Consider the following 25,808-nt stretch of genomic DNA (forward strand, 5'->3'; position numbering starts at 1 on the left):
GAGGATTTTTTTGTTTAAGTACAAGAGATTGAGGCCACAGCCTTGAGCATGCCCAGTAATTGCTCTTCCTCTGAGCTATATCTCTATTGGAAAATAAGGGTGTCAGTGGGGTTGTCTGAATTAACCTTGAATTTATAATCTTCCTTCTTCAGCCTCCCGAATATATGCCATTGTGAGTATATGCCATTGTGAGTATATGCCATTGTGAGATTGTGCCCTAGGTCTGGCCTAGGAACTTTTTTTTTTAATTTACAATATCCAAGAAGGAATAATCATTTAGGTAATATTCTGCCATAGGTTGGTTGTATTTGATAGTCTGCTAATTTTGCCTAATGTTGAAGCTGGAGAGAGATTTCTCTGATTAGAAGTGCTGGCGACTCTTCCAGAGGACTCCAGTTTAATTCCTAGCAGCCACTCGGTGGTTCACAACCATCTGTCACTCTAATTCCAGGGCATCTGATGCCCTCTTCACAGGTGCCAGGAATACAGACAGGGAAAACACCCTTCACATCATTCTTTCCTTCTCTTTTCTTATGTGCAGGGAGAGCCTGAGCAACACACAGCATGCATGCATGCATTTATTTGTTTACTTATTTACTCACTTATTTACTTATTTTAGTTTTTCGAGACAGGGTTTCTCTGTATAGCCCTGGCTGTCCTGGAACTCACTCTGTAGACCAGGCTGGCCTCGAACTCAGAAATCCGCCTGCCTCTGCCTCCCGAGTGCTGGGATTGAAGGCGTGCGCCACCACGCCCGGCTCCTGTTGTTTTTTTGTTTGTTGTTGTTGTTTTAGACAGTCTCTGTAGCTCAGGCTGCAGATTCTCAGTTATCCTTTTGCCTCAGTCTCCTGGTGAGTGTTAGGGATACAGGCATCAACCACTACTTCTGGCTTAGGTTTATGTCTTAGCCATACCAAACATCCTTACTATTGTTTCAGGAGAATTGTTATTTTCGGTATGTTAAGTATTGTAATCATTGCTAATTGCATATTCTCCTCAGCATGTTATTTGCTAAAATCTTCCTTTTCAGCAGTATTTATAATTACCATTTTTGTTGAATTAGAGAGTTCATAATACAGTCTATGCAGTCAGTTTTTTTTTTTCTTTTGAGATTGTGTCTCATGTATCTCAGGCTGGCCTTGAACTTATAATGTAGCTAAAGTTGGCTCAAACTCTTTTCTTTATTTAGAAAATTTTATGTACAATTTTAATGTACATTTTGCTTGAATGTATGTGTGTGTGAGGGTGTCAGGTCCCTGGAACTGGGATTACAGACAGTTGTAAGCTGCCATGTGGGTGCTAGGAATTGAACCCAGGTTCTCTGAAGAACAGCCAGTGCTCTTAACCTCTGACCCATCTCTCTAGCCCTGGTTGGCCGGAACTCTTGATCCACCTGTGATGGGATTACAGGTGTACACTACTGTTCTAGCGATAGCATCCCCCTTGGATTACGAGGCATAAGGATCTTACTAGCAGAGCCCAGAGTAAGGGAAAATGTTCCAGAAAGTGCACAGCAATGAAGTATTAAGTATTAGTTACATTCTTAGAAATGATTATAAGTTAACAGAATGGGTTGTTAAAAGATTGACAGAAAATTATTCCAGCAACGAAAAAGGTACTATCTGATTTATTCAAAACCATCTCAAACTCGTGGACTCAGAGGGTGACCACTTGATGACTGCAGAGGTTGAGCCCCCAAAGAGGTTAAGTGACTTACTCAACACAGCAGGTTGAAGTATTTATGGCTGTTTGACAGAGCTATGATTGCTCTCATGTTGTGAGCTGACTTCCTCAGATAGATATTGTCTTCTTGGCTTTTGGAGGACAGGCTCTTTCTTGCTTTTATAACACTATAATTGGTTTTTGTTTTTGTTTTTTTTTTGCTTTGTCATCTATTTGTTAGCTGACTTTGAAACAAGTACATCCCCCTTGCTCCAGCCCAAAATCTGCAGGTTACACGAAGCTTGGAGGAGTTAGGGATGAAAACACTGGAGCCTACTTAGACTAGGTCACTGATGTCACAGGTTGCTTGTGGCAGTAGGAGGAAGGATCTGGACTATTGATCTCTTCTCAGGGCTTACTGCTTATCCAGTAGTCACTCTCCATTTGGGTAGGGAAGATGCCAGAAGCTGCAATCAATAAAGACTTTTACTCCCTCAAAACCAGTAACTTACTTTGCTTTGAAAGACTAAAGACCGAATCAAAACCTACATTTTGTGGCTTCCCAAAGTGCTGTGATTTGTCTCTTCCTAATAGTGCCTTTTGTTCTATGGAAAATTTTCTTTGGTTCTTTGAGGTTTAGATTTCTTTCCTAAGGTATTTTTAGAAAAAGGGAATCAGTATGTGTCACCAAAGGGGGAAATATGTATCTTAAGGCCTAGTTATGTAATTAGAATTTTAATAAGGAGAGTCATAAATTCTTGCTTCATTGCAATCATTACTTAGGAGTGTTCTACTTTGAAGCCTCATCTAGCTATCATCATCATTATCATCACCGTCACCAGCCAACCACGGCACTTATGGAGTGTCCACAGATCGTGCAGCACTTGTTTATATTCTGAGGGACTTAAGTAAGTGTGTGTGTGTGTGTGTGTATGTGTGTGTGTGCCCTTGGCTTTAAAGAATTGGTGATCCGTAGAACTGGAGAAAAGTCAGGAATCTTGGGAGAAGATAAACTCGCTTTTCCATACATGTGAAATACACACTAACTCTTACATGATTTTGAGTGGATAGTGAAAAGGGTGGAAGGAATAGTTCTTAGAAAGGTCTGGAAGCATGTAGCTTTGCTGACTTGGGAATGTGTAGACTGAGTTATAATAAAGTCAGATAATTGGTTGAAGGAGAGAAAATGCAATTGATGAAAAGCCTTGATAACTTATATATACTGAGTACAGTAACAGAGATGATTGGAGGACTGGGAGAGGAAATTAATTGCTATAGTTGATTATAGCAGAAACTGACAGGGTAGGCGATTGGTTGGAAATAGACTTGTTTAATTGGTTGGTTGGTTGGCTTTTTGAGACAGGGTTTCACTATGCAGCCCTGCTGTCCTGGAACTCGCTTTGTAGACCAACCTGGGCTAGAATTCACAGAAGTCTGCCTGCCTCTGCCTCCTAAGTGCTAGCTAGTATTAAAGGTGTGCTCCACAACCACCAGACTAGATTGGTGAATTTTAAAAATTATCTTTTTTTTTTTTCTGCAAAGAGAAAGTTATAGCTTGTGACGAGGGATACAGGCTTCAGGACTGCAGAGCAGCAGAAACACATCAGAATCTCTGTTTCTATTTGGAGGATTCTTTGTCCCCTTTGGGGAGCAGCAATGTCCACGTAAAGGGATGTGTCCCTTAGCTGCAAGACCAAAATGCAGGCTGGGTTTGCATGTTTGCAATGTCCACGTAAAGGGATGTGTCCCTTAGCTGCAAGACCAAAATGCAGGCTGGGTTTGCATGTTTGCAAGTTCAATGGACAGAAAAAAAATCTACTTTTGTGGTGTCTTACTCCTTTTGAATTTTTCTTTGATTAATCAGATTTTAATGAAGTTCATTTTTCACCTATTACATAGCAAAGTTATCTGTATAAATGTTTTTGAGCAGGTTGCTGGGGATTGAATATACTAGGCAAAAATTATGCCTACTGAGTTGCATTCTCAGCCCCTAATAACTCTCCATTTTGTTTATTTGTTTGTTTTGGCTTTTGAATTTTTCAGACAAGGAGTTACTTTGCAGCTTTGGCTGGCCTATAAATTGCTATGTAGAACAAATATGGTTTGAACTTTTGGTGATCTTCCTACTTCTGCCTCACAAGATTTGCAAGGAGTGCACCACCTGGCCTATCTGGGCTCTAAATTGAAATATCTCCCTCTCCCTCTCCCTCTCCCTCTCCCTCTCCCTCTCCCTCTCCCTCTCCCTCTCCCTCTCCCTCTCCCTCTCCCTCTCCCTCTCCCTCCCTCTCTCTCTCTGTGTGTGTGTGTGTGTGTGTGTGTGTGTGTTCTGGCCTGAAACAAACTTGAGAGACCAGGCTGGTCTCAAACTCTTAGAGATCTGCTTGGCTCTCTGCTTCCATGTGCTTAAATTAACGTTGTATGCCAACATGGCTGTTGCTATCTCTTTTTTTCAAAACATAAATAAATAAAAGTTGTATTGTGACTTGAATACAAACATCTTAAATTCACAAGTCTTTTTTAAAATTTATTTTCATAGGCCAATTATGACTACAAATGTCTGTTGTGGATGACTGTTGAGCAGAGAAGTCAGTCAGCTTGAGTTTTCTGTTTCTGAAATAATGGCACACTCGGGGCACAGGCCCTGAGCCAGAGAAGCACAGGCCTTCTGTCACACTATCTGTAAGGAATCTAACCTTCCTGCAGTTTTTATGCAAATGCCAGAGCAGCTTGTGAGCTAATTGGAAAGATCTGATAAGCAAATGGGTTCTCTGGTTCCTCTTCTTGTTCTTAACTTTTTTTTTTTTTTTTTAAATCAATAGCTAAACAGGACCACTGTGTAGCTGCTGGTTGGCCCACCTCCTTTTTTGTGAAAAGCCTCTATTTCAGCTCTTTCCAGTTGTGAGTTGTGTGTATGTGTAAAATCTAAATTTTTCTTTTTTTGGTTTTTCAAGACAGGGTTTCTCTGTGTGGCCCTGGCTGTCCTGGAACTCACTTTGTAGACCAGGCTGGCCTCAAACTTAGAAATCCGCCTGCCTCTGCCTCCCAAGTGCTGAGATTAAAGGCGTGCGCCACCATGCCTGGCTTTTTTTTTTTTTTTTTTTTTAATGTATTTATTTTATTTATTTATTTTATTTTTTTTTTAAAGATTTATTTATTTATTATATGTAAGTACACTGTAGCTGTCTTCAGACACTCCAGAAGAGGGCGCCAGATCTCGTTACGGATGGTTGTGAGCCACCATGTGGTTGCTGGGATTTGAACTCTGGACCTTCGGAAGAGCAGTCGGTTGCTCTTACCCACTGAGCCATCTCACCAGCCCCCTTTATTTTATTTATGTGAGCACATTGTAGCTGTCTTCAGGCACACCAGGAGAGGGCATCGGATCCCACTACGGATGGTTGTGAGCCACCATGTGGTTGCTGGGATTTGAACTCAGGACCTCTGGAAGAGCAGTCAGTGCTCTTAACCACTGAGCCATCTCTCCAGCCCAGCTTTTTTTTTTTTTTAAGATATATTTATTTATTGTATGTATACTGTAGCTGTCTTCAAACACACCAGAAGAGGGCATTGGATCCCATAACAGATGGTTGTGAGCCACCACGTGGTTGCTGGGAACTGAACTGAGGACCTCTGGAAGAGCAGTCAGTGCTCTTACCCACTGGGCCATCTCTGCAGCCCCCGATCTACGTTTTTCTGTGGGTTCTAACTCTGAGGCGTTCACATCCAGCGTCCGAGTTGGGTTTACTCTCTTCAAGAGAGTGGAAACCGTGTTTAGCTGTGGCCTTTCCTCAGCCTGTGGCCTAGTTTCCTCTCACCCTGCAATGTAGTATCAGTGTGTACCAGGAGTTTGACTGTCAGGGGCTGCAGAGCACTACCAGGGAAAAGAGAAATTCAGTGTCAAGACCGACAAAGTCAGAAAACAAATGGCAGTGTCAGGATGATTTCATATACCCCTGGCCAACTGGTGAGATGGTTGTGCTGGCTAATAGGCTGCAATCGACTCCACGGGTTATTGGTGCCATGTGCTTCCTGTGGCTGACAAGTGCTGCATTCTAGCTGTGTTCCTGCAGTGGAGGGTAAGTGTTCAGTGCTGTTTACTTACAACATTCTAAGGTTGATAAATGACAAGTACTTCACTCTGGGTAAAGCTTGTAAATCTAGCCCCTATAAAAAATAACAAGCCGACAGCACTTAGTCGTGCTTATAGAGTTGACGCACATCTGTCTTTTGATACAGGTGCATTACATATCTGTGACATCACACTGCAGCCTGTTAATGGAACAGGGCAGCAAGCACAGCCACAGCCAAGCAGCTCCAAAGGCCCTCCTTCCAGCCCCCCTGCCTGAAGGGCACTCTTCTGTGCCCGTCTTCTTTTTGGAAACCACTCTCTTTACTTCTGGAAAGTGAACACCTGCCTCAGCCTTTTTCCTCTTCTCTAGCCATGATCAGGGAAGAGGGCTGCAGATGGAAAGAGACAGGTTTAAGTGTACACTTCATGAAAACCAGAGGCTGTTCTATTTTTGACACACTGTTCAGAAAGGACTATACACCTAACTTTAAATCAAAATAAATAAATAAATAAATAAATAAATAAAAGCCTACAAATACCATATACTACACAGCTTGGCTCCTTGACTTGACTAGGGACAGTGAGGGAATAAAGAAAGAATAGGAGCCGGGCGTGGTGGCGCACGCCTTCAATCCCAGCACTCGGGAGGCAGAGGCAGGCGGATTTCTGAGTTCGAGGCCAGCCTGGTCTACAAAGTGAGCTCCAGGACAGCCAGGACTACACAGAGAAACCCTGTCTCGAAAAAAAAAAAAAAAAAAAAGAAAGAATAGGTACCAAAGAAACAGCCAAGGTACACAGAAAAGCTGGGCTTCCGTGGTTGTGTGTGCTCTGATGGCGCACTGCATTGAGTGCGGCAAGCTCTGCATGTTTGTTATGTACACATAGGGTAGGTAGCTAGTCTTGGTGGGACATGCTTATAGACAAGAAGTCTCAGGCTGTCGATACCCAGGAGGAGGAAACTGGTCAATCATTTTTAAACACTGGCATTTGAAATAGAGGAAGGTTTTGAATTCTAAGCCTCACAATTGTGGGAAGACTTTCCCAAATTCCAGTGGGTCTGAGGTATTGATCGTAGGCATGACCATGTCAACAGTACACACTCAGGAGTTCATCTGCTATTTACGTATTCACTCAATTCAGGCTTCCTCAGCTGCCTGCATCCAGTGCTGGCAAGATTACTCCATGGGTAGAGTTGCTTGATAACCTGATTTTTTTTTTAAGATTTATTAATTTTTCTTTGTGTTTATTCATGTTTTGCTTGCATGTGTTGTATATGCACTGCATGTGTATATGCTGTTTATAGAGTCAGAAAAGGGTGTCAGGATCTCTTGGAATTGGAGTTAAGGACAGTTGTGAGCTGCATTGCCATGTGGGTGCTAATAACAGAACCTGTGTCCTCTATAGGAGCAGCAAGTGTTCTTTTTTGGGGGGTGGGGTTCGAGACAGGGTTTCTCTGTATAGCTCTGGCTGTCCTGGAGCTCACTCTGTAGACCAGGCTGGCCTCGAATTTAGAAATCCACCTGCCTCTGCCTTCTGAGTACTGGGATTAAAGGCGTGTGCCACCACGCCCAGCTGCAGCAAGTGTTCTTAACTGCTGCACCATTTCTCCAGTCCCCTGATGATCTGAATTTGGTCTGCAGGATCCACATGGTGGAAGGAGAGAACCAACTCCCTCAAGCTGTCCTTTGACCTCTACATGTGTGTGCATACCCCCTACCCAAATAAATGGAATTTTAAAGATTATTTTAGAGGTCTGGAGAGCCATCTAGTGCCACCAAGATGATTTATTTGTCAGATAAAGATGCTTGCCACCAGCCGGGCGTGGTGGCGCACGCCTTTAATCCCAGCACTCGGGAGGCAGAGGCAGGCGGATTTCTGAGTTCGAGGCCAGCCTGGTCTACAAAGTGAGTGCCAGGACAGCCAGGGCTACACAGAGAAACCCTGTCTCGAAAAACCAAAAAAAAAAAAAAAAAAAAGATGCTTGCCACCAAACATGATGACCACAATTCAAAAGGTTTGGAGCCCAAATGGTAGAAGGAAAGAACTAACTTTGACAAATTGTCCTGTGATCACATGTATTCACATATGCATGCACACAAATAAACAAAAATGTAACAACAAAAAAAAAGGAGGGTCTATCATAATGTAAATGTAGGTCTGAAAGGCTTATGTGCCTGTCATCAGGTGTCAGAAACACTGTTTTTTTGCTCCACAGTTCAGGCTAGCTCAGAATTTGTGTCCATCTTCCAAAGGGCTGGGATTACAGGCTTGTGTCATCAAGCTCTGGCTAGGAATATTTTAATAAGAAAATAAATAGGAGACACATCCCATTCATCCTGGCTTCTATTTGTACTATTGTTACATGCATCTCTGCTTTGATCTAGTGTCCTGACACAGCCTGGTCCCAGGTCAGTTGTGCAGAATGAGAATTGTCACGTGTACCAGGCCAAAGCTACATATTCAGCCCTGCATTGAACATTCAGTACTGCAGATTGGAAATCATGCTGTTTGTCATACCCTAGAGAAGTGCAGAGAACATTCCTTTACTTTGGAACAGCTTGGACCCAAGTGCAGACACACTGTTCCTTCAAGCTGGCATGACCTTCCTTTTGTCAGCTTTCTCCACAAGACCCAGCTCAGCCAGTGTCTCCTCAGTGAAGCTGCCCTCCCTAAAGTTTCCTGGGCACAGCCTGTTCTGTTAGCACTTAGCAGATTTGTTTTTCCTTATTCATTTACCTGTCTTCCTGTCAGACAGGAACAGGGGCTGTGTCTTGTCTTGAATTCATCATTTATCTCCTGTGCTGAGCACAAAGACTAGGATGTAGTGGGTGCTCAATAAATGTTTGTCAAATGAGTGATAGTATGGTTAGCTCAATGAGAATTGATGGTGCCCTTTTCCACCTGTCATCCATCACTGTGGTATGAAGTGGGGCCGGGAGGCTTTAAGCAGCACACCACTTGAGAATCAAAGGAGGGAGGCAGAGTGAGAATTAAGAAGAGCTACCCCTTATTGAGTGTTTATTTGCTCTGGGCCCAGCACTGTCTTAGTCCTTTTTCAATGTATGAATGCACTTAATCCTTAGATCAATCTGTTAAGACAGGTTCTGCTTATTCTCCTTGTAAGAGCATAAGGAAGTTCAATAACTTGCCCACGGTCACACAGCAACAGCACTTGAGATAAACACTGTGGCAGATTAGTCACTTATCTATACCTTTTTGGCTGGTTCCTGGAAAGAAGCCCTGAGATCTCGAGGTATCCAACTTGTGTAATGATTTAACTTGCCTTCTGTATGTCTAGAATAGTACCGGCTGTGTTCTATCCTATAGCACTCAGGCTGACATTGAACTCAGTCCTCCTGCTTCAGCTTTTGAGTGCTAGGACTGTAATTGCTGGTGTGTGCCAGTCTGTGTCGCTGTAGTTCAGTTCTCATTTTTTTCATATCTGTCTCTGTGTGTGTGTGTGTGTGTGTGTGTCCCAAGTGCAGACACATGCCTTCAGGCTGGCATAACCTTTTGTCAACCCCTTCCACCCCAAGACCCAGCTCAGCCAGTGTATCTCCTTAGTGAAGACCACTTCCCTCAAGTCTCCTGGGCTTGAGAGGAAATCTCTTTTCTCTTGCCACCTGAGGACCTCCTCTTGGTCCTGAGGGTCAAATTCACGTGGTCAAGTTTGGTGGCAGGGTGCCTTTCCCTTTAAACCATTTCACCGGATTACTTTGGTTCTTTTGTTTTTTTTTTTTTTTTTTGGTTTTTCGAGACAGGGTTTCTCTGTGTAGCCCTGGCTGTCCTGGCACTCACTTTGTAGACCAGGCTGGCCTCCAACTCAGAAATCCGCCTGCCTCTGCCTCCCGAGTGCTGGGATTAAAGGCGTGCGCCACCACGCCCGGCTGCCTTTGGTTCTTTTGTAAGTTCAGAAGTATTTTCCAATGAAACTAAGATATTTCATTTCCCCTAAGAACCCTTTTTGTTCTAGACCTTTGTAGAAACTATTCTCTCTGCAACACCCTTTCTTGCTGTCTTCTTCTCCAAACCCAATCTTGCTCTTGGCTTCTCTTTTCCACCATGAGTCAGTCTAGATGTTGTTTCTGTGAAAAGGGGATTTCTTTCTTAGGAGTCCCAACAGTCCCTGGGCATCCCTGTCATATCACGTGTTTCAATGTTGAAAACCTCACTGTGAGCCGGGCGTGGTGGCGCACGCCTTTAATCCCAGCACTCCGGAGGCAGAGGCAGGCGGATTTCTGAGTTGGAGGCCAGCCTGGTCTACAAAGTGAGTTCCAGGACAGCCAGGGCTATACAGAGAAACCCTGTCTCGAAAAACCAAAAAAAAAAAAAAAAAAAAAAAAAAAAAGAAAACCTCACTGTGATGACTTCTGCTCGAAACTGTAAATGTGAAGACTTGTCCCTTGTTACCCACTGATCCTCTGTACCTTAAGCACCCCGTCCTCGGACACACTGTGTGTTCACTGTTTGTTTGGATAAGGAATGGATATATGGGCTAGCTATGATAAGTCTCTGAGCCTTGAGTTTTAATGTCACTTAGTCAGTCATATTAGACAGCTGCTGTAGGATGTCGTGTGTACTCTGTGTACTCTCCATTGGTCACTGGGGATGCTGACTAATGCCATTCCTAGTTAGAGATGCCTACAGTCTACAGAGATCTTCCGATGATGGTGAGTCATCTGAGCATCAGCAGAGTGCAGTACCAGACAGGCAAATCGATTTGTACCAAGAAGGCCAAGCATCTCCTCTACAGCAACTCCACAACTCTCTAGACCACCTCTGGCCAACAGTTCTTGTTTGTACAGAAACAGAAATTCAAAAAAGGAAGATAAAGGAGATCTTAGACATTTGAGGAAGAACATATTGGAAAGCACGGCCTTTTATAGGTGGAGATTAACCAAAGAGGAACTTGTAGGCCTTTTGTTTTGTTATTGTTGTTTTTGAATCTCTACTGTGTATAGTCAAAGCTCACTTCCTGCCTCAACCTCTCAAGTGCTAGGACTCCAGGTGTAAGCCAACATGTCTGGCAAAACAAACAAACAAACAAACAAACAAACAAACTTACTAGACAAAATATTTTGTTTTGTTTTGGAATGAGGTCCCACTATACTACCCTGGGCTATCTTGAACTCCTGGGCTTAAGTAATCTTCCTGTCTCATCTGAGAATGTTCTGTTTTATAAGTGAAGGTCTTTTAAATTTTTTTTTTTTTTCAAGACAAGGTTTCTCTGTATAGCCCTGGCGGCTGTCCTGGAACTCACTCTGTAGACCAGGCTGACCTGGAACTCAGAAATCCACCTGCCTCTGCCTCCCAAGTGTTGGGATTAAAGGCGTGTGCCACCACGCCTGGCTTTAATTTTTTTAAAAATTTAAATTTATTTACTTTTCGTCTGTGTGGGAGCCCATATATGAAGATCAAAGGGTTAGTTGTGGGGTTAGCCCTCTTCTACTGTCTTAGTTAGGCTTTTACTGCTGGGAACAGATGCCATGACCAAGGCAGCTCTTATACTGACATTCAATTGGGCTTGGCTTACGGTTCAGAGGTTCAGTCCAGTATCATCAAAGCAAGAGCATGCCAGTGTCCAGGCAGGCATGGTGCAGGAGCTGCTGGTTCTGAGCTTCATCTGGAGGCCACTAGGAGAAGACTGGCTTCCAGGCAGCTAGGAGAAGGGTAGTAAAGCCCACAGTGACACACCTACTCCGATAATAGTGACACTCTCACTCCCTGGGTCAAGCATATACAAACCATCACACTTACCTTGTAGTCCCAGAGAAGAAACTGGGGTCTTTAGCTTTGTGGCACATGCAGCTGAGCCAGCTCCTAGCCCAGAGAGCTTGAAGCTTAAATGTCTTTAAGGCATCTCTACCTTGCTTGCTTGTGGGTTTTGTTTTTTGTTTTTGAGACAAGGTAGACTTGGTTGACTTGGAACTTACCATCTAGACCAGGCTGGTTTTGAACTCAGAGATCTGCCTGCTTTGGCGTTCCAAGCTGGGATTAAAGGTACATACTACCAGGGCACTTGCTTTCTTTAGGCAGTTTGTCTAAAACTCAGTTGCTCATCTCTTTTCCCCAAACGTGTTGCTTTTTCTGTGTTCCTTCTCTTCCCTGTGATACCAGGTGCTCACGCTGGAAATGAAGGTAGGTGTTGTTTTTAAATTTTTCTCCTTCTAGCCTGTTTAAATGTTGGTTCTGGGGCTGCCTTCTTTCCAGTCCCAGGCTATTTTTCTCCTACTGCCTTCTTGATGTCAGAAGTCTGCTCTGTGCAGACTGCAACTGTTCCTTCCCTGCAACTTTTCCTTACCCAGTAGAGTACAGGCAGAAAGCAGACGAGTCCTCAAAGCCAAAGGCTGAAGTGAGCCACCTGCTCCAGCACCGAGTGTCATTCCCACACACACCCACTCCTGAGGCTGGCTGTCAGTTTTAGCCTCATCAGATACAATTGTGGTTTTTGGTGGTGGTGGTTTTGTTGTTATTGGTGATGGTGGTAGCTTTTGTTTTGTTGTTTTAAGATAGAGTTCCTTCCTCCATCACTGAACCTCAGCTGTTCTTCAGCTCTCTTCTGCCCTGAGTTCTTGCCTCTTTCTCCCACAAACAGCCTATTTCCATCATTGTATAGCCTCGGTGTGTGGCTGAGCTACTCTGGTATGCTCTGTAGTACTTGTTGGAAAATGGACTCTGATCTCACAGAGCAGTAAATGAGCTATATGACTCTTCTGGGAAGGGCTTCTGTTTCAGTATTGCTCACTTACTGGCCAAGGTAGGGACAAAAGATTGAGTGATTGCAGAGCTGGAAAAGGGTGTTTGTGAGACTAGGTTTGCCTATCATGAAAAGAGGGGCCAGATAATTGGTGACGCAGTTCACTCAGGTTAACACTGAGAGTGTTGGCCGGGCAGTGGTGGCGCACGCCTTTAATCCCAGCACTTGGGAGGCAGAGACAGGCAGATTTCTGAGTTCGAGGCCAGCCTGGTCTACAGAATGAGTTCCAGGACAGCCAGGGCTACACAGAGAAACCCTGTCTCGAAAAACCAAAACCACCACCACCACAACAACAACACTGAGAGCGTGGATTCACAGGGGGTGAGGACTGAGGCACATCTCCAGTTCTGATCGGAGCCGATGTTAAAATAGAAGTAGGAAAAAAGTGTAAGTAGGGCGTTCTGAATTGTTCTGAGAATTGCTCCTCTTTACTTTATTGCAAGCTCCATGGGGGCAAACACATTGTCTTTTTGCATTTAACAAAAATAGGTCTGCACTTTTAAAAACAAACAAGCAGAGGAGCATACAGAACCCTCAGTTAATGCAGTATTATGTTAAGGTTTGCAGCTCTCCAGGATGCAGCCTCATTCACTGCCCCTGGAAGCTTTCCTTACAGCTCTCCCTCTGCTCATCCTGCTTCTTGACAGCCCTGTGCCAAGGCCTGACCTGGCCATGCCTGTGAATGAGGCTGGATCGGAAGTGATATCCTGATCCTCTTGGTCCTTAGATATTTAACTTCTTCAAGTTAATGCCTGTTTTTTAGTGGCACGTTATCTTGTGGCAGGGTAGGCATCTATAATTCATATACCGTGTCCTGCTTAAAATAGAGACAAGAGGACAATCGGCATTCTGAAGCTTCCAGTTCTCCAAAATAACTTTTTTCCCCCAAGACAGGGTTTCTCTGTGTAGCCCTGACTGTTTGGGAATTCACTTTGTAGACCAGGCTAGCCTCGAACTCAGAAATCCGCCTGCCTCTGCCTCCCGAGTGCTGGGATTAAAGTCATGCGCCACCACGCCTGGCACAATTCTTTAGTTAAATCTGCTTGTAGGAATTAAGACCTTCCAAGTATTAGACCCCTCTATCCAGTTGTCAGATGGGTGTGCCTATCACCCAGCATTGTAAAAGGGAAAGCAGTTGGGGTTTAAAATAAAACTCATTTACTTTTCCCTATTTTAAAGATTTATATCATTAAAGTATTCCAGGGCCTCATTATTGTGAGAGGGCATGGGGCTAAGGTTACAGGATAGGTAGAATAAATGCCTTGTTTGGCAGAGGACCATAGTCAGTATGCCACTTATGTGCTGAGGTCTTGGTATCCTACCATTTGGGTTGCTGACTCTGGCTGCAAACAGAGAGATGGCCTCTCCTGGTGAGTACATGCAAAGGACTGTTCATTCACATCTCTTAAAAATAGACTGGGGCTGGTAGTGTGGCTCATTAGTGGGCTACTTGCCTAAGATGTGCAAGACCCTGAGTTTGATCCCTAGCACTTGGGGATGGGGTGTGGTGGTAAAGAGGTAGGCAAGATGGCTGGTGGGGGGCTGGAGAAATGGCTCAGTGGTTAAGAGCACTGACTGCTCGTCCAACAACTACATGGTGGCTCACAACTATCTGTAATGGGATCTGGTGCCCTCTTCTGGTGTGTCTAAACAGAGCAATGGTGGTGTACTTATATACATAAAATGAATAAATGAATCTTTACAAAAAAAAAAAAAAAAAAAGATGGCTGGTGGGTAAAGCTGTCTACCCAGATTTGCTCTCCAGAGCCATAGAGAGCTCTAAGGAGAGAACCACTTCCACCACATTGTCCTTTGAGCTCCACATACTCACCATGACACATACCCGACACAAGCAGCGAGGTCAGCCTCTGCTTCCTCAGGAGCCGTCCACCTTGTTTGTGCTTCTAATTTTCCTCCTCCTCCCTTCCTCCTCTTCTCTTCTCTTCTCTTCTCTTCTCTTCTCTTCTCTTCTCTTCTCTTCTCTTCTCTTCTCTTCTCTTCTCTTCTCTTCTCTTCTCTTCTCTTCTCTTCTCTTTCTTCCTTCCTTTCTTTCTTTCTTTCTTTCTTTCTTTCTTTCTTTCTTTCTTTCTTTCTTTCTTTCTTTCTCTATTTGAGTGTGTGCCATGGTTTGTGGGTCAGAGGGCAATCTGGGCAGGCAGTTCTCTTCCTCTACCATATGGATTGAATTCAGGTTGGAGGTGTTCAGACTTGACAGCAAGAGCCCTTAATCAGAGAGCGATTTTGTGGACCCCCCCCCTTTTAAGCTAGATTCTTACTGGGACTTGGAGTTCTTTTATTAGGCAAGTGAGCTCTACCCCTTACCCCCCACTCTACTCCACTCCTTCAGTGCTGGAATTACAAGGTTGGGCCACCACAACCATGGGGTCTCATGCTAGTGTGACAAGCACTTTACTGACTGAGCTGTGGCCCTGGTGGGTAAAGGTTTTCTAATGGGGTGGGAAAGAAGCAGATGCTTCTGAGAGCACTCAGGTGATTTCACCATCCCTTACAGTTGAATCTTGGTTGGTCATACATGTGTTTCATATGATCATAACTGTACTCAAAGTGTTGTTGAATGTTTATCTGATGCATGGGGTAGTTGGGGTGGGAAGTAATATAGGAAAAACCTAGTTAACGTAAAGCCACTAGGTGGCAACATTTACTCAGCCGCCCTGCATCCTCTTAGCCTAATGAAGACGTCTTAGCTTGCTTTTTCTAGCTACATTGATTAGCAGAGAAAAGGTTTAGCAGAGATTCTTTAAGTGGGACTATGGAATAGACATATTATAGTGTTTTGTGGGTTTTTTATTAGATATTTTCTTCATTTACATTTCAGATGCTATCTCAAAAGCCCCCTATAGCCCACCCCCCTGCCCTGCTCCCCAACCCACCTGCTCCTGCTTCCTGGCCCTGGCATTCCCCTGTACTGGGGCATATGATCTTTGCAAGACCAAGGGCCTCTCCTCCCAATGATGGCCGACTAGGTCATCTTCTGCTACATATGCAGCTAGAGACACGAGCTCTGGGGGTACTGATATTTGTGTTTTTTTATTGTATGGGTTAGGACACTGAACATTTAGAATTGTTCTTTGTGACATGAGTAACTGCTTGGGTCTAGCCAAGCATCATGACAGAGGCCTGCAATTGGCCTATCGACTCTCTCATTGTTTTTCTGTTCTACAGTTTGTGACTTTGGGTACAGTTTCCATATATTTAATTTTTCTTAATAATACTGTTTTTTTCCAAAACAGGGTTTCTCTGTGTAGCCCTGGCTGTCCTGGAACTTACTAGACCAGGCTGGCCTCGAACTCAGAAATCTGCCTGCCTCTGCCTCCCCAGTGCTGGGATTAAAGGTGTGCACCACCACGCCCGGCTCAATACTGTTTTTGGTGTTTTTTTTTTTAAGTAAAAAAATTCTTACCTTTTATCAAAAGACAGAGTCACGATTTTAAAACAAAAATCAACAAAAAAATCTCAAGGGAATTGGTGTCTCACAAACTAGCCATCTTCCTGGGCTAATTCTGGAGGCTTGACTTTCCTAAATGAGGCTGCTTATTTACCAGGTTTCCTAAATTAGCAGCTTCAGGGATATTGAGATCTGTATGGAACTGTCCAAGGAGATATTGTGTGTGCTCCGCAGCAATTAAACCATTAAGCTCTAATTGGTATTTTCCCGCTCATGGTTTTGTGTGGGAAGCATTAAAATTATTTGGGAATTCAGTGTTCATCAGCCATATTGGTGACAGAGGAGAGTGCTGAGAACAATTGTGTGTGTGAGCCGATTACAATTTTTGCTTACAACATCCCTGCCTGTTGGTTTGTTATATTGCAGATGAAATGGAAGGGGAAGGACCTGTTTGATTTGGTGTGCCGGACGCTGGGGCTTCGGGAAACCTGGTTCTTTGGACTGCAGTATACAATCAAGGACACGGTGGCCTGGCTCAAAATGGACAAGAAGGTTGGGCTAGATCTCAGGGAAACCATTGGGGGAGGCTTGTGCTTCCTGGGTTTGTTGTTTGTTTGTTTGTTTGTTTTCCCAAGCATGCACTTAGCTTCACTTATCTTATTTGCTCATTGTTGAGGTGTCACAGGGACATGGCAAAAAAGGGAACAATTTTTTAAATGAAGTCATGTATGTAGAAAGCAGATCCTATAGTCAGGCATTCCTAGCCTCCACAGACTTCCCAGATAAGCAGAGTTCCCCAGGACATTACCACTATCTTTGTGTACTTCAGAACAACAACAACAACAGTGTACATCTGTGAGAGATTTTCGTAGGCCTCATATTCTCTAGAGTTGGTTTTTGTTTTTTAACAAGCCTTTGAGAACATGAGGATCCAACTGGCTTAACCATTGCTAAGGAATAAAGAGCTGGCGATGAAGGAGGCCTTTCCTCCTCAGGGTTCTTGGGGGCTTCTAAAGCACATGGAATCTAGGTTTCTAGCAAATTGAAGATTTGGAAATGGATATGACTTAAGGAAGCTGCCTTTTAAGGGGTTCATATCCTCACAAAAAGACATGCCCATCCATTTTCCTGGCCACCTGACACTGAAGACAGCTGGAGAACAAGGCCCAAGGACCCCTGATTCCCAAAGTTAGTTCACATCTAACTCTGACCCTAAATGTTGTTTCCCCTATCAATGTTACCCCTGAAGTTATCTACTACATAATATGATGACCAACAAAAGTCTCTTGTCTTACTAAGTAAGGTATTCAAATTGTGTTCACAGCATGTACATGGTGAACTACTTCATGCTTAGAACTCCTGTTGGTTGTCAGTTTCAGATGGTCACTCCAGGGATTAGAAACTCAGTGCCACAAAGAACCAGTGTCTAGGAGGGCAGCCTAGATTAGGTTTATTTTAAATCCCTTGAGGACAGCCACAGGAATTTGGGCAGGCATGTAGAGAGTTATATATCAGCAACAGCAAAGCTTTCTGTGTCTCTTTATGATTCTCAGCAAAGTGAATTTTAAATCATACCTGAGTGTTAGCCAAATGGATATTAGATTGGGGGCATCAGGAGTCATAGAACCTGCTGCTCAAAGGAAATAAATTATGACACATGTTAATGGAGCCTGGTAGCATGTTTATGTCCTGAAATGGAATTCACTCTGGGGACCAGATGGTCCAAGCTTTTCAGGGGGTGGGTAGGATTGTTAAAAGATTAAAGGCAATGGGTTATTTACTGCACTGCAAGCATTTTGTGGACATCTCTGGAAGATTCCGGGAACAAAGCATTGCCGTGATGGATATGTTTCACTTCTAGTATTCATAACATGTAAATGATCAGTTTAAGCTGTGTTCCAGTGAAACCTATTAGAGTGGGCAGTAAGAAAAAAAAGAATAAAGTTAGATGTAGTTATTTCAGTCTTCCATAAACGATATGCCCAAGATCTTGGAGTTTTAGATTCTAGCTTGTAACCATTTTCTGTGGCTTTGAGAATCCTGTGCTGTCACTGTGGCTCCGCTCACCCCGTGGGTTAGTGATTGATTTGGTGCAGAACCCCTGCATGAAGTGGATATTATATCCTGCTATGGATGGCTCTGTGAGTGCTTCCAATTGTATAACACACACAGTCTTTAGGAAATGGGAAGAATGTAACGGGAAGGGATTGTCTACCTTCCCTGCAAAGCACGCTTTGAAGGTAATAGGGGCTAGCACAGCATGTCTTCTGCTCTGCAATTCTGCAGGTGTTGGATCATGATGTTTCGAAGGAAGAACCAGTTACCTTTCACTTCCTGGCCAAATTTTATCCTGAAAATGCTGAGGAGGAGCTAGTTCAAGAGATCACGCAACACTTATTTTTCTTACAGGTACACTAGCCCATGCTATCTCCCCCTCCCAACCACCCCTACCGTATTAAGAGGACCAATCCAGGTATGGTTTCAGAAGCAGACCAGGTGAACCCCTTGGAGTTGACCACAAACACTTCCACACTGCAGAAAATGTTCTGCCTCCAAATAGTCCTTTGGCTCAGTAATGGAAAAAAAAGTCTTCAGAATAGAACTTTACCCAAGCAGTGAGAATTGGTGTCAGATGAAATTGCAGAGGTGTGATGATGAAGAATAGACAGAGTTACCCAGTATAAATCCTCAGTGAAGATGCATCCCTGTTTCTTCTAGCGAACTTAAAAGTTCTCTGACAGTATAAAGAAAAGCCTCAGAGACTGAGAAAAAAGTTCCTTTAAAGTTCAAGATCTGGGTCATTGAGGCAGGAACTCTGAATGGCAATGGCCCTTGGCATGCCCCACTCCTAAGATGTTTCAGACAACCTGCTCTGCTACTTTGGGTGTATATTTTATTTCCTCCTTTATTAGCGTGCAAGCCCCTTAGAGAGAGGCTCACTGAATATGCAGTTGGTATTCTTAAGTAAGTTATTGTTCAATCAAACTGAAGAAATAATAGGTGTTCCAGAGTTACAGGCTGACCATCTAGAAGCACAGTGAGATTGTTGGTTTAAGGATGGAAACCTTGCTTTGTTATAGCCAGAGAGCCCCTCAGTTTCCTGGCTGTCTGTAGTGACTGATGCCCAAGCTGCATAAGTGCCTGAAGATGCCCACTGTCTATGATGTAGAGGATTGTTATGGGCCATTGATTACATTGGTTTCCCAGAATTATATCTCGTTTTTACATAATACTTGTACTGTGGAATCTCCATGTATTGTGTTCATGATACAGTATGTGAAATGTAATATTACCCTCCAAATGTTGTCTTGTTTTGTTGGAGAAGAGAATCTCACTACATAGCCAAGGCTGGCCTTGAGCTTAAGATCTTCCCCCTCAGCTTTTCAAGTGCTGGGATTATAGTATGTGTGCCCCCATGCCTGGCCAGATAGTTTCACCAAAGAGATCTGTGTGCGTATTTTAGGTTAAAAGGTAGCCCTTTCAGATTGTTTTTGTGTTATGGCTGCTTTTTTATCTCTTTGTAAAGAAACTAGGAGATTTAAAGGTTTCACTGCTTCAGAACAGCTCAGCTTTCATTTTTTCTTGGCTTTAAAGCCTGGGGAAAATTATATGTGTGACTGAAGCCACATAAAGATTCTTTCGGGGTTGGGCTGTAGCTCTGTTGATAAAATGCTTTCCTTGTATTCATGAAGCCTTGGGTTCCAGCTCCAGCACTGTATAAACAGAACACAGTGTGCTTTTGTAATCCACAGGCGAATCAGAAATTCAGGGTCATCTTCTGTTCTATAGAGAACTCAAGCCAGGCTTAAGCTCCATGAAACCGGACTCCCTTGTGTTACAAAAATGGCGGCTTTCGTGTGCTTAACTGAGACAGCACTTGTCCCTCCTGTGACTTTGGCTTGATTTTCCTGCGTATTGAAATGTTAGATTGTTCTGTGACTAAGGAAAGCAACATTTAATACTAGGGATCTGGAGAGACAGTTGGCTTTGTTAGTGGATTCTTACTTCATGTGGCTTTCTTGTCCTTGTGTCTGGAACATCACACATTGCACCACTGTAAGAAATTAGGTGTAATGAGATATGTTAATTCAACATTATGGCTTAGGAATTATATTTCCTGAGCCTCATGTGTACTTAAAAGTTGAATTGATCAAATTTTATTGCTTCCTTTTTCCTTAGAGCAGCACATTGGAAGTGATGACTTTTTTCTACAGTCATAATTCAGTGGCCTTGGTGACTTTTGTCTTATATAAAGATTTGAAAGTACACTTTATCTCCTGCAGTCCTGTGAAGTGCGCCACAGGCCAACACTGAGACAGAAAGTGCAGTAGCCCTCAGCTCTTGTCATGCCGCCACCTTGTCAGTCTCTGCTGTAACCAAGCACATCTTTTTCTTGGGGGGTGGGCAGAGGGTCTTGTTGTTGGTTGGATGGTTTTTCGAGACACTGTTTCTTTGTGTGGTCCTGGCTGTCCTAGAACTCTCCCCGAACTCAAAGATCCACCTGCCTCTGCCTCCTCAGTGCTGGGATTAAAGGCATGCACTACCACGGCTGGGCAAGCAGATCTTAGTGCAAAAAGATGCAGCTGTCTTACTGATAGCTTCTTAGTGGCTGAACTAGCAACTGGTCTGCAAAAGTTTTTTAAAAAGTTCCCTTTGTCGGAAACTCACTAACAGGCTGCTTTGTTCATTTAGGCTAAAGCCCTCATTTAGAATTCTCTGCAGCCATCTGTTGTCGTCCACACATGCCATTGCCTGTCTCCCTCATTCCCCCTTTCAGGTGAAGAAGCAGATTTTGGATGAGAAGGTCTACTGCCCTCCCGAGGCGTCCGTGCTCTTGGCGTCATATGCTGTCCAGGCCAAGGTGGGTGCAAAGAAAGGGAAATGTGCTCTTCTTCAACATTAACTCCACAGGTGGCTATGGTCTTCCATTTCTTTAATTTTAGGGACTTCAGAACAACTTGCCCCCAAAAATGAGATGTCATAAGGTTTGGACATCTATTGTTGCTGCCTCAACGTCTGTATATTTTGTATATGTGCATGTGTTGTGTACTATGTGACAAGCATATCATTCTAATGACTTACAATTCATTCTAAGTGAATTCATTTAAAAAGATGAATTTTCTGTGTAATCTCATTATGCACATGTGGCTCATTAAATTCATCACATCAGCTTCATTTTATTAGGAAAAGTGAATTTATGGTCTCTAATTATGATCAAATGAGGCCTTTAGGTCAGCAAGACCCAGATCCTCCATCCAAACTCATCTTTCCAGAGACTGCATTCTTAGAAACCACACTCCTGGTGAGGCTCTGGTGGGCATATTTTGTGCATGTGGCTAGATACTGCAGGATCTGGGTCTGCTGAGCCTGCCTGGCCCAGTGACGCTGTCTCATTAGCCTAAAATCATTCCTTTTTGCATAGACAGTGGACCAGGGGTGGTTGGAGAGGAACATCTTTGAGTATTGGGTTTTCATCCCATCTTTTAAGTTCAGGTTGAGTTTCAGCCAGAGTGTTCCATGACCCTTGGATTTCCTACCTCAATCACATTTTTAATGCAACTTCAAATCAAAGCTAGGAATGGCTTGCTTGTCATTTGGGTTGGGAAATGAGTTTTGAAATGTGTATGCTGGTCAGGCCAGTAGAAGCACAGTGAGTGTAATCATTTGATGACTCATTAGTGTCTGCTGAGTAGTCACAAGGATGGAACATGGGGCTTGTTAACTGTCGGATGCAGGCACTAGAGCAACTTCTGCCCTCAGTGATTCTCCAAGGTCATTGGTACCTTCACAGGTAAAGCTGGAGACAGAATCTATGGCTTTAGAATTGTACTTTATGCCTTCCTTGAAAAAGGAGTGATTGAGAAAACAGAAATGGGCTGTGGTTCAAGTAAAGCAGATGCTCCTTTTGTGCTTTGATCAAGAGTATTGGTAAGAGGAGAGAGGCATCCTTTCAGTCTTTGTGGGGACAAAGCAGCCATCATCACTTTCATTAGGTCTGTGTACGTGCCCCAGAGCTGACCCCTTCCTGCATGCTTTCTCCTGTCTGACGCAAACCCTCAAGGGTACTATCTCAGTCTCAAAGGTTTTGGGTCACAAATTTAAAGGGCACCTGTATGGGGGTAGAAGGGTCTGCATCATTTTTCAGGACCCAGCAGATGTTCGCTTGAACAGATCTCACTGTAGGAAAGCCAAGTTAGAGATGAAAGTGATTCACAGACAACATATGTGGTTCATATGGAGGCGGGTGCTCTAACTGTTTTTTCCGGTGTCAAATTTAGGAATCTTACAAATAAAGGTATTCTCTAGCCTTTATCTAGAGTCTGTATCTGAGCTTGGTGTGGTGGTGTACACCTTTAAGACTAGACAGGCAGGCAGTCCTATGAGCTCCAGACCATCAAGGTCTGTAAAGTGAGACCCTGTTTGCTTTAGGGGAACCAGGGCTTACTATAGCTATGTCAACAGTTTCTCTTGGACTACTGCTTAATAGTAAAAGAATATTTAGGGTAGGCTACCTCTTTGTTTAACAAAGAGTCCAACAGACTATTCCAGAAGATACTCCATGAATTAATGGAAGCCAAGACTTGTACAAGCTTGTTTTTTGGTGACAAGATTCAAGGTTAGAAGAGATGACTGGTTTTTTTCCAATCACAGTTCTTTTACATTATTTTAATACTTACGGAATGCACAGATGACTTTTTGTTTGTTTTTGTTTTCATGGCCAGGGACTTGAACCCATAGCCACATGTGAGGCAAGTGCTTTACCATGTAGTTACCTGCCTCTTGATGAGAGTGAAGCCTACTGGGAAGGAGGGTAGAACCAGGCTGGAGACCTAGGTGTCTGGGCTGCCTGATGCTGTACTTTGTTCTGCCCCTCACTGTCTAGTGAGGTATGTGGGGGTCAGGCATTAACTTTCACTAAATTCTAATTTTGTTTACAAGATAAAACAACTTTATCTGAACGTTTTCAGTAAGCCACAGTCTCCTTATAGACAGTTTATTTTCTTTCCAATCTTTATTTTTTGGTTTTTTCAAGACAGGGTTTCTCTGTGTAGCCCTGGCTGTCCTGTAACTCACTCTGTAGACCAGGCTGGCCTTGGACTCAGAAATCTGCCTGCCTCTGCCTCCCAAGTGCTGGGACTAAAGGTGTGGGCCACCACTGCCTGGCAGGATTTTACTTTCCAACCTAAAACAGAAACTCTATAGAAATATGGAGGGAAAATGGAATCAAACTCATTAACACATGGAATGTAATTATGTGCAAAATGCATTCATTACAGTATTTCAGCTGTTGGAATGATGTAGATACACTTAACTTCAAACCATAAAGAAACCATTAACTTCAAGGTACAAATACAAATAAATTTAATCACATGGTTCAGTTAACAAGAACCACATTTCTTTTTTTTTTTTTTAAAGATTTTTATTTATTTATTTATTTTATGTATATGAGTACACTGTAGCTGTCTTCAGACACACCATAAGAGGGCATCAGATCTCATAAAAGATGGTTGTGAGCCACCATGTGGTTGCTGGGAATTGAACTCAGAACCTCTGGAAGAGCTGTCAGTGCTCTTAACCTCTGAGCCATCGCTCCAACCCAAGAACCACTTTTCTTGATTCAAGTTTGAGTTATGCTAGAATCAAAAGAATGGACCTATCACATGACAAGTGAGACATTCTTGCAATTTTAAGCTGCCTGTTGGATCTTATATAGATAATTTAGTGTTTCAAATGTGTTTTCCTTTCTTTTTTTTTTGTTTTTGTTTTTGTTTTTCAAGACTAGGGTTTCTCTGTATAGCCCTGGCTGTCCTGGAACTCACTTTGTAGACCAGGCTGGCCTTGAACTCAGAAATCCGCCTGCCTCTGCCTCCCGAGTGCTGGGATTACAGGCATGTGCCACCACTGCCCGGCCTGTGTTTTCCTTTCTTTCTGAAGTATGTTTATAACTGAAAATTACTAGGAGAGAATAGGATAATATTTATGAATTTTGCTGCTGCCTGTGGACTCTTAGCATTCAGAAAGAAGAAGAAAATAGTGGAAGTTAGAGTTGGTGAGGCGGCTCAGCAGTGGAGAATGCTCACTGTTCTTGAATCGGGCCTGTCTGCTTTTCAGCAGCTACAGCTCACAACCCCAGTTCTGAAGGATCCAGTGCCCTTTTGTGATCTCCGAGGAAGGGTTCCTGCATACATGTGGCACACATATACTCACTCCCAAAGGCTCACACATACACATAAACTAAAAATAAAGGAATCTGGCCAGGCATTGTGGTGCGTGTCTTTACTCCTACCACTTGGGGAACAGAGATAGGAGTCATTCTTGGAATTCTAAGACCAGCCTGATCCACTTACCCAGTTCTGGGAGAGCCAGGACTACACAAATGGACTCTGTCTTAAAACAAAACAAAACAAAACAAAACAAAACAAAACAAAAAACAATGGGACTCTACTCTGAAGTGTCAAGGGCAGTAGCTAAATGCAATTCAGTTATGAAACTGAGTGCATATAAAAGCACAGTGGAAGAGCTGAAGATGAAAGCTCATAAGGGGGAAGGTCATGGAAGCGTTAGCTGCTGGGTGTGCTGGGCCAGTGAAGGGTTTAGGTTTTGACGGAATATTTGGTAGCTGTGTAATGAATATGTTGATCAGTGCCCACTGTGATGGTATACACCTTTAATCCCAGCTCTTGAGAGGTAGATGTACAGGGGTCTCTGTGAGTTTAAGGCCAGCCTGGTCTACATAGCAAATTCCAGGCAAGTCAAGTCTGTCGAGTGAGTAAGTCTAGAAACAGGGAAAGAGAGCTATCTATTAAAAAGTGATTGTTTTAGTCAGAGACTCTGAGGTTCATACCTCAGGTAGTGGTTGGATATGAGGGTACTAACTTAAAAATGTATGTGAAGGGCTAGGCATGGTGGTGTAAGCCTTTAATTTTAGCACTTGGGAGGCAAAGGCAAGTGGATCTCTGTGAGTTCTAGGCCAGCCTGGTCTACAGTTTAAGTTCCAGGATAGCCAGGGCTACACAAAAAAACCCTATTTTGAACACCCCTCCCCCAATTTTTTTGTCCAAGAGGGGACAGGAGATGCCTTTCAATGGAGTACTTGCCTAGCATGCACTAGACCCCGGGTTTTATCCCTAGCAGCATGTAAATGCAGAGTGGTGGTACATGTGTTTAATCCCAGGAGTATTAGGAGTTCAAAGCCATCCTCTGTTACATAGCAAGCTTGAATTGAAGGCCAGCTTTCACCATATGAGATTCTGTCTCCAAACCAGGATGCAGGCTTGGTGACATATGTCTTTAACCCCAGCACTTAGGAGGCAGACTCCTTTTCTCTGAGCTCAAGAGCTACCCACCTTGTCTTCATCAGTGAGTTCCATGCCAGCCAGAGCTACACAGTGGGACTCTATTTTCAGAGTCCAGTAAATTTCATATGTGTAAAAATTTCTTCAAACACTACATAAATGCCCTCTAGAAGTGTGTTCCAATCTAACTCCAGCAGCAGTATGTGAGAATACTTGCTTTTGCACATTGTTCGCAACAATAGATAAATAAGATCAGTCTTTTAAAGTTTTGCTGACCTGTTTCAAAAAAATAGGCTTTGAAAAAAATTACATAGCTTTGCTATGGGACTGAGACTCTCAGGGATTAACTGGCTGTCTGCTCATTTTCCCTCTGCAATGGCGGTTCATGGCTTGCCCTTCTTCTGTGGTGGATTTGTCTTCTTCTGATTGATTTATAGGTACTCATCTATAATGATAGCAACCTTTGTCTGCTGTTATGTGTCAGGTTTAAGCGTGATCTCACCGACCACTATTGTGCTCATCCTCTCTTGTCTGGCCTTTTATGGATTTTTGTTTATAGGTTTAAATCCTCAGTTCCTATGGAATTGACTGACTGGGTAGTCAGAATCTATTTTACAC

At 43.3% G+C, this 25,808-nt stretch overlaps 1 protein-coding gene across 2 annotated transcripts in view; it reads left to right on the plus strand.

Moving 5' to 3' along the window:
* The window catches only part of Nf2 (NF2, moesin-ezrin-radixin like (MERLIN) tumor suppressor), an 84,064-nt gene that overhangs the window by 13,597 nt on the left and 44,659 nt on the right, over positions 1-25,808 (plus strand). For both annotated transcript variants that reach the window (XM_021178374.3, XM_021178373.3), the window contains exons 2-4: positions 16,321-16,446; positions 18,181-18,303; positions 20,672-20,755. In XM_021178374.3, the coding sequence (XP_021034033.1) occupies positions 16,321-16,446; positions 18,181-18,303; positions 20,672-20,755 (333 nt within the window). The remainder of the gene's footprint in view (positions 1-16,320; positions 16,447-18,180; positions 18,304-20,671; positions 20,756-25,808) is intronic.

Source organism: Mus caroli, unplaced genomic scaffold (assembly GCF_978045245.1).
Source record: "Mus caroli unplaced genomic scaffold, Mus_caroli_1 scaffold_13, whole genome shotgun sequence".
In the NCBI taxonomy this organism is placed as follows: Eukaryota; Metazoa; Chordata; class Mammalia; order Rodentia; family Muridae; genus Mus; species Mus caroli.